The 16,926-nt window shown below is 41.5% G+C and overlaps 1 protein-coding gene across 1 annotated transcript in view; it reads left to right on the plus strand.

Annotated features, from left to right (window-relative positions):
• Positions 1-688: 688 nt before the first annotated feature.
• LRRIQ4 (leucine rich repeats and IQ motif containing 4) overlaps positions 689-16,926 on the plus strand; it is a 78,927-nt gene continuing 62,689 nt past the window's right edge. The window contains exons 1-2 of the mRNA XM_078666589.1: positions 689-1,792; positions 12,709-12,882. Of these exons, the coding sequence (XP_078522715.1) occupies positions 689-1,792; positions 12,709-12,882 (1,278 nt within the window). The remainder of the gene's footprint in view (positions 1,793-12,708; positions 12,883-16,926) is intronic.

A 16,926-nucleotide genomic window follows, 5' to 3' on the forward strand; every position in this document is an offset into this window, starting at 1 on the left:
CTTTTTATTTAAAAATAGCTATTCCTAGTGGCTGCAAATCAACCAACCTCATGAAAATTAATGAGGTAGGCAGTAATTTGCAAACCACTAGGAATAGTCGTCATCACAGGGATGGTGGCCTGCTTGGGTCAGCAGACCACCACATCTGTGATTGTTTTTCAATAAAACTATATATTAATATATTAAAGTTTCCTTTTTGTTTTGTTTTGTGATTTGGTAACATGTTACCGAATCTTATTTTGATGTTTGTACATACCACAAAGCTTTTTCCAAACGAACAAGCTTTTCAACATATGACCTCTAATGAGGATGAAGAGGAGATAGTAAAAGTGAGGAACAATGTGGAAGAAGTGATTAGGTTGTACTTGAACGTGAGCATGGGAAAATGTATATGGTTCTCAGTTTTATATTGTTTCTCTAGATGTCTTTTTCTTTACATAGTGCTGAATACATTTACAATATATGCACATTCAATAAAGGATGGTTAAGAGTTGCCATGCAAGAATTACATAGTTGTTCCAGACTTCTAAATCTGCAATTTTCATAAACAAAGGCATGTTACCCCACTCACTCAATTTTAAGCAATATGTTTCCAAATTAAACTTGACTTCTTTTTACAAAATTAACTTGTTCCATTTCTCATTTGATTTTTAGATTTTAAAGATCTGTTGCATGTCTAAGAGGAAAGATGATTGACGTCAGTAGCACTGGCAGGAATGCACTCAATGTTCGTTTTTCAAGCATTGTCACATCAGTTGTCCCTGAGGATGGTGTAAAACATTTAGAACCCATTCAGACAAAAGAAGAACCAAAACCTGAACCAGATTTCTCGCAACAGCCACTGGAGAGAGTACTCTTTGTGGATTTGGCAAAAAGAGAACATAAAACGATTCCTAAGGAGATCTTGGATCTAAAAGATATTGAAGAATTACATTTGGAAAAAAACATGATCGAAACAATTCCAGAAGACATTCGGCACCTCAAGAACATTAAAGTTCTTTATCTGAATGACAATAGACTTCAATATATTTGTGAAGAGATTGGCGAACTTCCTTTGCTTCAAAGCTTAGATTTAAGCAATAACCCAATGTTATTTAATTCAGTGCACATACTAAGCAAAGTGCTAGCCCTCCGCGAGCTCCGGCTGTATAACATCAACTTGGATGAATTCCCCATTGAAATCTGCAAATGTCTACATCATCTAGAGCTGTTAGGTCTATCTGGTAATAATTTAAAATCTCTACCAAAGGAAATAGTGAATTTAGTAAAACTTAGAGAAATTTACTTGCAACATAACCAATTTGTGTGCTTTCCTCTTGATCTTTGCCATCTTGGGACTCTTGAAGTGATTGATTTAGAACAAAACAACCTTAGATCCATTCCTGTAGAGATTTGTTTTCTTCCGAAGCTTGCAAAACTGTTTGTAGGATTTAACAAATTGACATCGATGCCTGATACACTTCCCCAGTGCACTCAGTTATCAATACTGGATATGAGTCATAATAAAATACACAAACTTCCTCGGAGCTTCAGAGAGTTTTCAGCACTGTATGAAATTGGGCTCTCTGGCAATGACTTGAAGGTATTTCCACGCCACCTCTGCTATATAAAGTCACTTGGTGTTCTTTACCTGAAAAAAACTGGCTTGAAAACATTACCTAATGCCTTTAGTAAACTAACAAATATTAAGATACTGGACTTAAGTCAAAATATTTTGACCAGCTTACCCATTGAAGTTTGTGCCTTGAAGACTCTGGAAATACTCTCTCTGGATGATAATGAAATAAGCAAGGTATGAAATAATTGTTTTAATTTTAACCTGACTTATTTGTGCTGTTTCTCTTGGGGAAAGCATCTCAATAGGATCCTGAGATCTTAAAAATAATAGGGGCAAAGAAATGGTTCTGAATTTGGACATTTGAGCAATTGCATTATCCAAATCCTGTTAAACTGGCGCTTTGACTGTTGAAGTTGTCCAACTATCTGTCAAACTATTTCTGATCCCGATCAGGAAATGGACCCTGCGTGGAATTATTTATTTTCAGATATCTGCCATAAAAAAGACTTTAAACTAACAAGTTTTTCTTCAAACACCTATTTTCCATGGTCAACCATTATTGTTTTCTGGGACCAAATGATTGGCAACAACTATTCAAAATTGACGCTAGAAAATATGTTAACAGTGCATGCCATGTAACTAAGGTCACGATCCAACACATTTATTACCTAGAGCTACCTTTCAGGGAACAAAATTATAAATTGACTTTCAAAAGAGCCTTTCTGCAGTGATACATGCAATACAAATTGCCCACTCTCTCATCATCAGTCTCCAGACCATAAAGAAGTCTTAACTTTTTTTACACTAAATTTTGGACACCAGCTGCCACCCTTCTTATTACGTTATTGTTATGTCCACATGCTGAGGCTTGCCCCAATTATCTATGACATTATTAATGCCATTTGCAACAATCATGCAAAATCGTTTCTATAGAGAAGAGGACCGAACACAGGTGCGCTATGTGGAATTGTAGCCCTTGGGTAAGACATCATGCAAGACATATATGCCTTTTCCATGCTTAGCATCAGCATTTACATGTTGCTGTATGTGTAGGGGCACCTGTATGTCTGATGCTCTGCACGTCTAGATACCTGTATGATTTTTTGATTTTTTTAAATAATATTTTTCATTGGCATTTAGTAATAATACGAAACACTACAGTACCCCGATTGAAAATCAGTAATACACTGAATGAAGAAAGGGTAAGGTGCAAAGAAGTTTGTAACCGTACAAAAGGATGCAAGTGGAAAAAGAGAAGAAGAAGGACTGGTGATGGGGATCATCACAAAACAGCATGAAGATAATGCAAATTATACATTTACACAACTAATGATGCTGGTAAAGCAAATTTCCAGAGTGCATCATAACACCACATATCACGATACGTCGTCAATAGTAATTACCAGAAAGAGTGTGAAGCACAAATAGGAAATTAGGAGTTATATGGCAAAAGGATGAAGCAGCTCACTGTGATTTGTAAATGAGATGGTGTCATGTGGCGCTTGGGCTTAGCGTATCGTCTGGTAAGACCACCTATGGCGAATGAGCAGGTGAGTGGTGCGCAGATAGACAAGCAGAGATTTCCATATGTCTTTAGGGCGTTAGCGCAGCAGCATTAATTCCCAGAAGTGGGAAAGTTGTTCGGAACAATATGCTGTGTCCTGCAGCATGGCGTTCGCTGTGGGCACCGGGCATCTGCTCCAGTTCATGGCTACCCTGCTTTTAGCAAGGAGGAGTAACATAGCTGTTAGCCTGTGGTTTGCAGCTGGAATATCCTTGACATAGCCCAATAACCTAATCAGTGGGATACAATGAAGTTGCTGTTCAGTTATTGAGTGTATGGTTGAAAAACCTTCCTCCTAAAATGTGTCCTCATGGGGACATACCCTCACCAGGTAAAGGAAGGAGTCTTGTGGCGCAGCACAGCGGAGGCAGCCAGGGTCAGAGACCAGTCCCATCTATATAACTGTGCTGGGATATGAAAAATGCGATCCAATTGTTTTATATGTATTAACCACAGTCTGTAATTAGGTGAAAGAAGCTGCCCACAGCAGAATGACCAATGAGAGTCCATCAGTGAAGAGCCAAAACCTGCTTCCCAAAGCAACCAGGCTCTAGGAGTCGTCACCAGAGAGTAGTGCTGCACAGTATTGTACAGACTGGTTATTAATTTATGTGGGCAAAGTGTGTTGAGAATGTGTTCAAGTGACTGAAGTGTCGGTGGCTGGGCCAGGACGGTATCATGAATAGTGCGACAAATGGCCCTAATATGATAGTACATGAGAATATCCAATGTAGTGGGTGTTAGTGAAGAGTTAACGGCAAGTGATTGCAGAAAGGTGTCGTCTGAGTACAGAGCTGAAAAAGTGGTAATGTTATATCGGTTTGCTCACAACAAAGCGCTACAGTCCTGTAATGGTGGCATCAGAGGGTTGTGGCCTAATGGGATAGAAGAAATATCTGTATGATTTTGGGCACCTGTTAAAGGGAGTTCTCCATGCAGAAGCCACTGGTTCAACAATGACATCCTTTCTCCATCTAAAATGTGATTTCCGCAGCTTAGAGGTTGAAGAGTAAGTCTCCCAAGAACCAGTACCAATTATGATCTATCCATCCATCTGTCATCAGTCAACCCAGTCATCTGTTTATCCAGTCCTCTGTTTGCCCTTCCAACTTCTGTAAGTGGGAGTGGATTAGTTGTGTCTACCTGTTTATATACATCTGAGTTTGTAGGTGGCTGTATGTGTGTTATTTGTGTGCCGTATGTCTGTTGGCCTGTGTCATGAGTGCCTGTATGATGTTGGTCTGTACACACAAGTTACTTTAATTCTGTTCTTCTTCGTACATTAGTGGCTATCTTTTGCCCGTCAAGCATGATCATCTTTTGGCATTAATGAGTCAGTGCCTGAATGTCTTTTGGTTTGTATGTCTTTTGATGTGTGGTAAATGGGCATGTGGGAATCTTAAATATTGAATTCCATTAAATTTGACTTCCCTCTATCCATCCCTTCTTCCAGGTTGCCAGGGGGTTTTCAGAGACTGCAGATCTCAGGGTCTCCGACTTTGAGCTAGGAGAGTCGGAGGTATCTCAACTGGTCCTTAGGGTGAAAATCTACAGATTAAATTGGAGGGGGGAGTTTCGAAGAACATAGCATGAGGCAGGGACTATATCAAATGAGGAGCAATCATATTTCAGTCATTGCTATCAGGACTGGAGTTTATGTCCAGTGTTGCCGGAAAGATCATGACTAATACATACCTGTGTTCCATTATGTCATTGTGCATACTGTATTTGGAACATAGAAAAAAAAGATATGCCCACTCAAGCTCTGTATTCTCTAGATCATACTTTTACTGGTCTTCTGGATCAAAGTATCTTAGGAAATGTCAAGTAAGTTAGTCCTTGAAGATGACTCTTGTTACTACAATGTGGATAATGGACTGTTGCTATACAGGATAGGACCAAGAAAGACCACAACTTCATCCTAAGGATTTGTAGAGCTCCAGAGACTAGTGGGGCTTTATAGCAGAGAAAGATCATTTATAAAGGAGTAAGAGTACAAATTGTGGAAGACTGAGAAAAAAAGAAAAATACTTTCTACACAACATTGACACATTAGTCTAAAAGAGCTCAGGGGAAACAAATCAACATACATCTGTTCTAGCGCATTTATTTTCTGTCTGTCTTGCTTTCAACGCTAGAATGCTTTTTTGGGGTCTTTAGCATTTTACTAATATCTGAATGCTACAACATGGTTTAACTTGATTCAAATGCGTATTTTCCTTTTAGAGGCATAGATATGCAGAATGCATTACTTAAATTGAAAGACCAGTCTTGAAAATGCTGACAAAAGCAGCTGTGGAGCTGTGTGTTTTGACCATGGAGATCAAAGAGGGCAGGGACGGGTCTTGATCAACACCAATACTGCTTTATGATTGCATGAGAAAGGCAATGAACTGAAGCCTGGAGGTGTCACACAGGAGGAGATGCAGAAAGATAAGGGTTTGTCGAATTAGGATTCTTGGTTAGTGTGAAGATGGTAGTGAGACCAGGCAAAGACAAGAGATCTATTTGATGAATGCTCTTTAAGGGAGAAATTGAAGATATAAAAGAAAGTGTGAGAGCAGTGGTGGTCGAAGATTGCTTGGAAGATTCTAATTTCTGAATAACATGGAGAGGGGTAAATAGGTTTGGAGTAAAACAAGACTGCAATAGCATGCCATATTCTGAGAGAGCTCCAAAATGTCTTAATAGTTCACCTGAGTTGCTTTGTAAGTATGTGCAAAAATGTGGAATTTCGCATTAAAAATTGAGAAAGCAAAATTTCTGGCATAACATGTGAGAAAGCCAAAGGACTGAAATGATATAGGTATTAAAAAGAAAGGCAGTCTAAATAAAAATCAAAAATCAAAGAATATTTAAATCGGTCCAGGGAGAGGGAAGATGTTAGATTTTGGGCGTGTATTAGGGATATGGATAGGGCAATGTTTACGGTAACGGTAAAGGGCAGGGTTAGGCATATGTATACTGTTTGAGTTTGGATTAGGGTTAGGTCTGGGTTATAGTTGGGGATAGTTCTGGTTAGGTTTTGGCTTAGTGTTTTATTAACACTAGAGATGAGTAAGGAAAGGTAAGTGTGGACATGGTTAGTAGAATGGATACTGTTATAGTTAGAGATGCGCTGATGGATTGGGTTAGGGTTCAGCATGGTGTTATAGTTAAGATTATGGATAGGATTGGTAAATGATGATGTTAGATTCAAGAGTTGTGGATTAGAGTTAGTGTAGATAACAGTAAGGGGTAAGTGATTGGATCAGGTTTAGTGTTTATGGTGGAGGCAAATTAGCTTAAAGTGCCTTACTACAAGAGTGAGATTCTGGTGTAAAAAAAACTATGAGAAAAATAGGCACTCATTTGCACTTTCAAGCATCAACTGCGTTGACTGTGTTAGAATTTAAACTTTCGGTTTCTCAATTTTATTTTCAAAGTTTTGTTACTCACTCTTTTTAATTTCGAAATTCTTCTTCTCAGCTCAAGCAAAGAAATATGCAATGACAAATAAACCATCTTCTGGGGTCCTAACCCTATTTTATAGAAGAACTTTCAAATGACTTGCATCTAGTGTTAATGTATCAGTGGAGATTCTAACATTTGTGTGCAGGTGGTCCTGGGAAGAGATTCACTTGAAAAGCTTTGTCTGTTCCCAGTGCTGGGTAGGCCATATAGGCACTCTGCTGTTTCTCCGAGGGGCTGCAGCATAATGGGCAGATTCAGAGCTGGATGGGCTACTATAATCAAGTCCTGATCATTCCGTGTTGTCGCATGATAGCCATAGGTTCCTGCTGGCCTATTTGAGCAGCTGCTACCTTACTCCCCTGACTCAAAGCAACACCTTTTTTTACAGATTGCTTGTTTTTATTGGCTGGAAAAACAATAGCCTGCATAATGGTGATAGCAAATGTCTTTGTAGAAGGATTCATCTGCCACTGATCAGTGTATGAAAGTGATTTTGGAGTGGAAGACTCTATCTTCCATCATTTGTGAAAAGTGAAGTATTACAGGGGGAAAAGGGAAGCTCAGGATTCCCTCAATGTCTGTAGCAGCATGCTAACCTGCTGAGTTACAGAGCAGTCATGGGCACAAATCAGGCTGGGGGAAGAGAGGTTGGTCGTCTGTTATACCACCTCTCTATTAACAAAGCAATAAAACAAGGTACTACGTTTTGGACGTGTGACATCATTGACAGTGATGAATGGTCAACCAATGATTTTTGGGCTCTGAAATGGGATATGATTGCATTTATAGGGACTCCTTTATTAGGATACAGGTCCTTCACCAACTGAGATGGCATCATTGGGGCCTGCTGTTCGTTAGGTGAGTGATGCTATACCCAATGGGAATCCTTATGGAGATCTTTAATCCCAAAATTCAAAGAAACCAGTGTGTCTTCTTGAACTCTCCAAACTGAGGGATTTTCTTTTAGTTTTGAGGGATAGTGGTGGAAGATTGGGCACAAAAGAGAAAAGGAATTGTTAAAAGTACCCATGGAAGTGCCTAATATAAGATATTTATTAGTAGTGGGCTTCCATGGTAAGATTAAAAACAGAGGTGGATTCACTGGGTATCTTGTAGGTCGGCATGTTTCTTGCCTCTAAGGCCCCATAGGGTCTGTGGCATTCATCAGGACCAGTTTGAAAACACCCTAATCTAATAATTAGTGGTTGAAAATTATTAAGTGCTGCAGGTGCTTCACATCTTATTGTAAAGACACAGAAAGGAACAACTTATTTGAGTATATGTTCATGAATGAGGCCTGGCTGACAACAGATATAAAATAAAAAGCAATTAATAAGAAACAGACAGTTAACTGTACAATTGGTTTAGACAACCATATATAATGTATTTTGCCTGCAAGGTTATCCATAGTCAGTGGCTTTGTGAGAACACACTTATTTATGCCTACTACCCCGCCTGGGGTATAGGTCATCAACCAAGACTCTCTAGCCATATCTATTCTGGGCTTTTCTTTCAACCTGACTACACGTGTAACCTATCTCCTTGCAGTCAGCCTTGAGGCCTTGGCGCCAGGTGTTTCTTGGCCTTCCTCTTTTCCTTTTCCCTTGAGGGTTCCAGGTCAGGGCTTGCCTTGTGGTGTTTGATGCACACTTGCAGAGGGTGTGACCTATCCAGCCCCAGCATCTTTTCAGGATATCTTCATGAGAATGGAATTGGATGGTCTGCTGCCATAGGTCATTGTTCCTGATGGTTTTTGGCCAGCGGATTTGGAGGATTTTTCTCAGACAGGTGTTGATGAAGGTCTGTATGTTCTTGGTGGTAGCTACTGTTGTCCTCCAAGTTTCTGCTCCATACAGAAGGACTGATTTTATGTTGGTGTTAAAATTACTGATCTTGGTTTGCAGCGTCATCTCCTCGGAGCTCCAGATTTTTATTAGCTCTATGAAGGCAGCCCTTGCTTTGCCAACTCTTGCCTTGACTTCGGTGGCTGTGCTGCCTTGCTTGCCTATGACACTGCCCAGGTAGGTGAAGACCTCAACCTCTTCCAGTGCTACGCCTGCAAGAGTGACTGCAGTTGTGCTGGCCATGTTAGTGTTCAGAATCTTAGTTTTTCCCCTGTGGATGTTGAGGCCAAGTTGTGCTCATGTGGCTGCCACATTGTCGGTCTTCTCTTGTATCTGCAGATGAGGATGAGAGAGTATGGCCAGGTCATCTGCAAAGTCCAGTTCGTTGATTTGCGTCCAAGGTGTCCATTGGATCCCATTTCTTTTCCTTGCTGTGGATGTCTTCATGATCCAGTCTATGGCAAACAGGAAGTGAAAAGGTGTGCACAAACATCCCTGGTGGACTCCAGTTCTCCCTTGAAAGGCTTCCGTGACTTGTCCTCCATGGACTATCTTCCATGTTATACCCTCATAAGAGTTCCTTATGACTCTTTTATCTGGCACACAGTAGTGGCATAGGAGTTTCCAAAGGGTCTCTCTGTCCATGCTGGCGAATGCCTCCTAATAGTGATGAAGTTAACGTCCATTCCATTGAATGCTCAATGATGATGAGCAGTGTTGAAATCCGGTCTGTGCAGTATCTAGCTTTGCAGAAACTGGATTTCTGGTCTTGCAACTGTTCCTTCATTCTTTTAAGATGACTCTTTTGAAATGTTTTCTTGTGGTTGATAGAAGAGTTATCCCGCTGTAGTTTGCACAGTTACTCATGTCATCTTTCAGGGGGATCTTACTTAGGTATCTTTCCTTCCAGTCTAATGGCACCTTTTCCTCTTCAGAGATCCTTCAAAGCATAGGGTAGAGCATGTCTACAGATGTTTCAATGTCTGCTTTCAGTGCCTCTGCAGGAATGTTGTCAGGTCCTGTTTCCCTCCCATTTCTCAGATATTTGATAGCTTGCCATGTCTCTTCCTAGGTTGGTCTGCTGCAGACAATTGGCAAGTCATTTTCAGGTGTCTGTATGTCTGGTGGATACTGCAGCACTGGCTGGTTAAGCAGTTCTTCAAAGTTCTCCACCCATCTTTGTTGTTGGCCTTCATTACCCATGATTGTCTCCCCATCTTTGTCTTTAACAAGTCTCTCTAGCTGGCTGTATCTACCGGAGAGTTTACTTGTTATGTTGTAGAGCTCTTTCAAGTTTTCATGGCTTGCTGCTTCATGGACTTCTGTGGCAAGACGATCAGTGAATCTACTCTTAAGCTTCTCTTTGCTTCCTTGTTGGTTTTGGTGTATTCTCCTTGAGCTTTCGCTTTTACTGCTCTTGTTTGGCTGGTGTTGATGGCAGCTTTCTTTTCGTTTCTATATTGGATTTTGCAGAAAGCCTCGGTGGAGATCCATTCTTTATGCCATCTTTTCTTGGGAACCAGTACCTCCTGGCAGGTTGATGTCACTGTTTCTTTTATCTACTAACACTGACTTTCTTCTGGGTCTCTGTTGTCCTCTACATCTTGCGGGACTTGAATCTTGTTACTGAGGGTGACTAAGTGTTCACTCCGTTTCTGTGCACCTTTGAGGAGGGTGGTGTTATATTGCTGGTGTTGCTTTGTCGGTTCCATCCATACTTTCTTTGGCTTTAGCGTTGCTACGTTAAGGTGATCGTATTAATCCACGTCCTCTCCTGTCATCACTCTCACATCCTGCAGGGACCTCTGTAAAGTCTTGGGAATGCAGACATGGTCAATCTGATTCTCTGTTGAACGGTCTGGTGACACCCACGTTGCCATGTGTATTATTTTGTGTGGGAATACACTACTGCCTATCAGTGGACTGTTATGGGCACAGAGATCTGTGGGCCTTTCACCATTCACAGTATGGTGATGTCTCTTTCAAGACATTTCTGCATGATGGACTGGAGTCTGTTATAAAACTGTTCTGCCTCTTCTTTGCTGTCATTTGTAGTTGCATAGTACTATATAACGTTCATGTTGATTCTCGTTTTCTTTGTGCAAAAGGTCGCTATGATGATTCTGGGACTGTGGGCTTCCCATCCAATCAGAGCTCTGATGGCTGCTGTGGTTAGCATCAGTGTTACTCCCTGAGTTTGTGAGATGTTCTCTTCCTCATGTCCAGAATACAGCAGCAATCCTCTTTGAGCACGTCTTTTCTATGCAGTCTGTGTCCATCTGTTCTCGCTGATGGCAAGCACTGGCAAGGTTGTATTTTTACATCTCCCGCTTCCACTTAGAATATCTTGCCTGTCTTGTACATAATCCTCACTTTCCATGTCCCGATGGCCTTGGTCAAAAGCAGGTCGTACAGCTTTGTGGCTTCCATGGATTTCTGGCTTTCACCACAAGGCGTCATAGCTCTCCGTGAAGGAGATACCTCTCTCCTCAAGACCGGGATGTCTTTTGGTTGATATTTCTGTGGGTAGGATTTTCTTACACGGTGAGGTAGCTAGGCCCATGCATAACCCTCCTTTCGCAGCTGGGCTTAGGACCGGACATGGCAGAGTTGTGTGAATACACAGCCTCCAGAAAGTTTTGAATGCCACTGCACAACAAACTGCAAAATCATGTAACCTTATCTGTGATATATGTTTATCTAAACCAGTTATACAGGTAAATATTTGTTAGTTTCGTATTAATTGCATTTTATTTTACTCCACCAGGAATAGCACATACCTTCCTGAGAAACGCTCATAGGCTCTTATTTTGACACCCTTGGTGGGCTAGCATATTTTTCATCATATTATTAGTAGTTCATAAAGTTTTGATGGACTTGTAATTTGCAGACGAACATGTTTTGTGCATTATCATAAGATTCAAAAAGAACATTTTGTGCATGCATTATGTTATGACAAACAATTTCAAACTGGGATTATTTAGCATTTTGCACCCGCATGTACTTGTGACATAAATATGCCCCTGCTCCAGATCCGAAGTATACAAGTATTTAATTAGTTGCCCTTTAGGATGGCTTATAAATCTTAAGTCTTTTTAACACATATATTAAAACTATTTTCCAAATAAAATATCTGAACACATATTTCATTTAAATAGATTATTTTGGGGTAATCGCACCAGCAACCTGACACCCTCACTCCCACAAGTGTGCTCTGGTTTGAAAAACGTTGCCAACGTAGACTTTGATTACCAGTCCATGCCAAAGGGTCCAGAGAAGACTCCGAAAAGCATTTGCAATTCCCATGCTTCTGGAGACCGGTAGGAGGAATTTGCCTTAAGTTTACTTGCTGGGTCATTAATGAATGTTGTGGCATCTCCCCCTTCATATCTCATCCTCTGCTTGGCCTGCCACCTACGCCAAGACTGAGTTATTGCGTGAGTGCCTCTCCACCTCAGGCAATCCCCATCGCTGACCCAATTCAGGAAAAATCTCAAGTCCTGGCTCTTCGACTGAACCCCAGCGCCTAGAAAGATCAGCTGCCTCCCCTTCTCCCCTCAGCGCCTTGAGTCCCTCACGGGTGAGTAGCCACGCTATACAAATCCCTGATTGATTGAGTGTCCAACGACTACCGCTGATGGCTGTATCGGTGTGTGGGATTGTCTGAGATCCTGACCATGAGAGGCAGAGTACTTTAAAAACGTCTGGGACGTGTGTGTGTGTGTTTGCCCAATATCCCCAGTGGCCATTTGTAGTGTGGTCCTACTGTCCTGTCACACTGTTGTCTTTGATTCGCTGATTGATCAGATCGAGCCTCCATCATTTAATCTTGTTTGTAGTCACCTACAGCATAGCCTGCATATAAATTCGGCCATATTTATTTGCATCTAAAATATTACAGAAAATAATTAGGGTGTACATTTGCTTACTCAAGGAAAACACTTCAATATCAGTTATATAACTTTACATGCAGACACCGTCAGATAAAAACATGCACAAATGTTATTTTTTTTATATCATCGCAATATTGTGTTCCATAAACCTGTAGATACAGTGAGCACTCTTTAGAAATACACACTTTCTGCCAATTAATTTGACAAAATGTGTATTTTTTTAAACTACTAAACCATGTGCAAAATGGTTATAATAATTAGATTGTCTTCTAAACCTTGTCCCCAAGTAGGAAACATAAGAATATTGATAGCTTGCATTTGAAAATGGTGATAGTAAATTCACGTACATTATTTTCTTCATTGCTTTAAAAGTATCTATGCTTTCTATTTTACAAGGTACCGTCGGAGGTGATAGACCTCTCCAACTTAAAACAGCTTGGCCTCACTGGAAACCGATTCACCGCCTGGCCTGAGGAAGTTAATTTTGTGGAGTCTTTGGAGAGGCTATATCTTGGCCAAGACCATGGCATGCGGTTTTCATCAATACCTGAAAATATCAACCTACTGAAGGTAAGTGAAAACCAAAAGATGTAAAGAACTGGTGGGGATATGCCTACTGATGTACCTTTCTCCATCTATCTGCATGAATTCTTGTTTTTCTGTCTGTTTGTATCTAGCTAGCTGTCTATTTGTCTATATCTCTATGTGTTATCTGGCATCTGTTTTCTATCATGTACAATGGTCGACCCAGACATGAGAATAATTCGATTCTTCTCACCAAAATAGTCCCCTACTATTTTCTTCTAGCCCCAAGTCCTTAGTACTAGGTGTCCACTTGAGTCTTGGGAGATGTTCTGTATCATTTGACGTTTAGGTATCTCTATATCCTTTGGCATGTAGGTGCAACAGGAGCATGAATTCTCCTGTGATGCAATTTTTCTTGCTGACACCTAATACCGGCTTGACAGCCATCTGTTTAATCAAAACATTATGCAGGTGACAATGGCAAATAAGAAATGCTGGCACATACACAGTCTTCAAGGCATAAGTAAAAACATATACACAGTAAAAGTGTGCTCAATGGAACAGATAACGCTATGTCACCCCACTGGTGTAAACTATGTAGGCAAACAAATCCCCCCAATACCAAGAATATATAGTTACAAATGTCCAGAGCACCACAAAAAGAGTAAATAGTCCGTCAAATAGACAGGTCCATATTAGTAAAATAGACTCCAAGCGTTGAGATTGATGGTTCCTTTCACTTTATTGAATTGTTCAATTTCTTGTACAGAGTAATTTACACAACAGCCGACACGTGTTTCGTCTTACAAAATGAATTTTTCAAGGCTCTAATCGTTAATCAGTATACGCACAGTATATCCAAAGCAAATGGATCGTTCAAATCCTGATCCTCAGAACCCAGAGCTCCCACGAAAAATATGTATAATTAGCAGAAGTTCTCATATGAACTACTCCAATAGAAGTTCACAGACAAATCTACTGTAAAGTGTCGTATTCAAAGTCTGAACGAACACAAGAACGAGAGTCAGAGAGAAATTCCATCCCTTTGCACCAAACGCCCTGATAAGCCAAGGTCAGCCGGAGTATCAAAAGTTTGCATGTGTAGAACATGGCACGCTATATCTTCTTCTTATGGCATGTTACCTTTTGGCTAGATACACATTGTGTTCGGAGGGTGCCCATTTCATTTTTCCAAAGTCTGTCTCATATTTTGTGTCTTCACTTCACTAGTAAGGAATTTGCCCTTCTGTGGTGCCCACTGAACTTTAACCTTTGAACAACACTGAAGCTCAAGTGATCTCAGGTTATCAACATTTGCCAATTTGTATTTACTTTGAATGCATAGTTGTGGTCTTTACTGTTAATGGCATAGGAGTTGGCATATAATAATATGTTCCTCAGCATATGCAATATATGTACCACCTCCCTCAACTGGAGCGGTATGGACTAGGTTGAAATTGTTTCCCTGGCAAAACAACTGCCTGCCCATTCTTTTCATGGCTGACCACTTGTGAAAAAATGAATGAGAGGGGGAACGATAGGACCGCTCATACAAATATATGAGGACCTCTGAATTTTATGGCATGACACAGAGGCCAACATTATGCAAATCTCCTTCATTGCCAGCTCACAGCAGCAACAACTGAAGAACATAGAACTTTGAAAACATTCTAGTAGACTATAAGATCCCCCACGCCTAGTATTCTTCCTTCTCTGTTGCTGCTGCTTACAAGATAAGCACACCTTCTATGCCTTATAACTCTTATAGTGGAGAAGTGTGGCTCAGTGGTTAGAGGCGGCAGACCAGGAATCTGAGATCGGCCGAGGACCAGGGTTCGATTCCCCGCCTCGGCGGGTCTCGGGCTCTAAAATTCCACGGACTCGATAATTCTCGCTCCGGTGCCTACTCGACTCACGGGGTCACACTCTGCGACTCTGGGCAATAGCTTGCTTAATCTCCACTACGGCCCCTCGCGGCGGGATGCCTGGCTTTCACCTTGTGGATACCCTGCCGGGGTATCTCACAGTGGAATACCAGGACGGGTTCCCTAAGCAAGCACTTAGATACCGTGTCGGTGATTTGCGCTATATAAATACATTTACATTTACATTTATATCTATCATTATTATAATTAACTATCCTACCCTTCCCCCTAGATAAGTTATTCACCCTATGTTACTAATTTACTGGTTAACTACTATTGATACTAACTATAATAACTGTTTAGGGACTATTTGGGTGGTTGATATTGTCATAGTGTTTTAACTGTCCAGTCGGAGTGGAGGTCTCCTTCCTCCGCACCTGACACATTGTAGGGTCCGCCTCGGCTTTTTAAGGCCGAGAGTTATCCCTTAAAATGTAGTTAAAATATATTCTAATCCAGTCACGACCCCTGCACGCTCCTTGCAGCGTGTATCAGCGTATTTTCAAAGAAAAGCTGAATGAGGCGCATCGGCTCCCTTGCCAATGCCATAACCATAACAATGGCAAGCTCGGAGCCAGGCAACCGGAGCCGCGCTGTGCTGACATAACAGCGCAGCCCGCCAACGCGCGTATCATCCTCACGAGTAAACTTCATTTTCAGGTACTCCGGCAGCCCTCAACCTCCCCAGTGGCTGCCGGGATGCTTTACAAAGTATAAAAATAAAAAAAAGAGGGGAGGAAAAGTCAACAAAACAAACAAAGGACACTATGTTTAGAGGAAAGGCCCTTACAAATGGGCAATAACAGTGTCTCCAAGGCGGAAACCATTTTAATACCTTGGGGAAAGGCCATTCCATGACTAGAGCGGCCATTTTAGACTTAACATTCTGTCTAACTACATTCTCGCAGTTGTAGTTTGGATCACTGTGGAAAAAGCTGCTCATCTACAAAGCTCAACAGGAATCAGCATGTCCCTTGATCGTACCACTAACAACATGGAAGACAAACTAGAGGACCTCATCAATAAGGCCCTAGACAAGGTAATGGGGACGCTAGATGATACAATTAACAATAAATTGGAGATACTCTCCAAACAAAGTTGTCCAGCTGCTGGCACTAGACACCCTGAAGGGGCAGATAAGGCAGTGAAGGTCCAGAGAAAGCAAAGTGGGGAAGTAAATAAACAAAAAGGGGCAAAAAACCTAAAGGGTCAAAGGAAATGACATCATGCTCTGGTGGTGACATGGATGGCGCATTGGGTACCTCAGGTGGGCATGAGGAAGGCCGAGATTTACCCATTCACAATGATAGTGAAGAGGAGTTAGAGTTCGAAATCAACCTCTCATACACCTCTGACTTCGACACAGACGTCAAACAATCAGAAGTAAGGAACAGGGTACAACTGAGGAGGAATCCAAGACCTCCAGGGCTAAAATGGGATTGACCCATTCGGAGAAAGCATGTTTGACCCACTCTTCATTAAACACCCGCTATCCCCAGAGTGGACCCCTTCTCAACACACTTGTTAAGTAAAGAGATCCTGAAAGAAGTTAGATAACGTCTGAGATCTGAATGCCCACGCCTCTCCCTCCCAGATAACGTGGACGCTAAGGTAGTGGCATTCATCGCCAAAGGAGGAAAAGACCCTAGGAAAGGCCTGGACAAAGGACTAAAGTCCTGCCAGGACCGGTTACTAGATATTAGGGGACCTCTAACTAAAATGTTTGAGGTGGCTGAGGCAGCCTACCTGGAAGAGGCACTCATTGACCCCAAAGAATTATGCCAATTGGCACAAAGAGCGATTTGCCTCCTGGGAAATTTGAACACTGCTCTATGCAACGCAGGAAAAAAAAATGCATTCTTTTGAAGATAGACCCCTATCTAGTGGAACTAGCCACTTAAGAAGGAGGAGCTAGCTGCCAGGGCCTACTCTTTGGGGACGACTTTATCCGTGACATGGCCAAATACGTGGGAGCTTTCAGTTCCATTCAAAAGTCCCTGAAAGAGATTAAGAAAGTCTTCCAAGATGGAGTTTTTGGCAGGGCAGGGAGAACACAGGGTCAGTTCCCCAGCTGTGGACAAGGCTTCTCAAGACCCTACCTGGGACGTGGTCCAAGATTTTAAAACTCCAGCTTCAATCCAACCTTTTACCCCCAGAAACAGTG

This window comes from Lissotriton helveticus, chromosome 11 (assembly GCF_964261635.1).
Source record: "Lissotriton helveticus chromosome 11, aLisHel1.1, whole genome shotgun sequence".
NCBI lineage: Eukaryota > Metazoa > Chordata > Amphibia > Caudata > Salamandridae > Lissotriton > Lissotriton helveticus.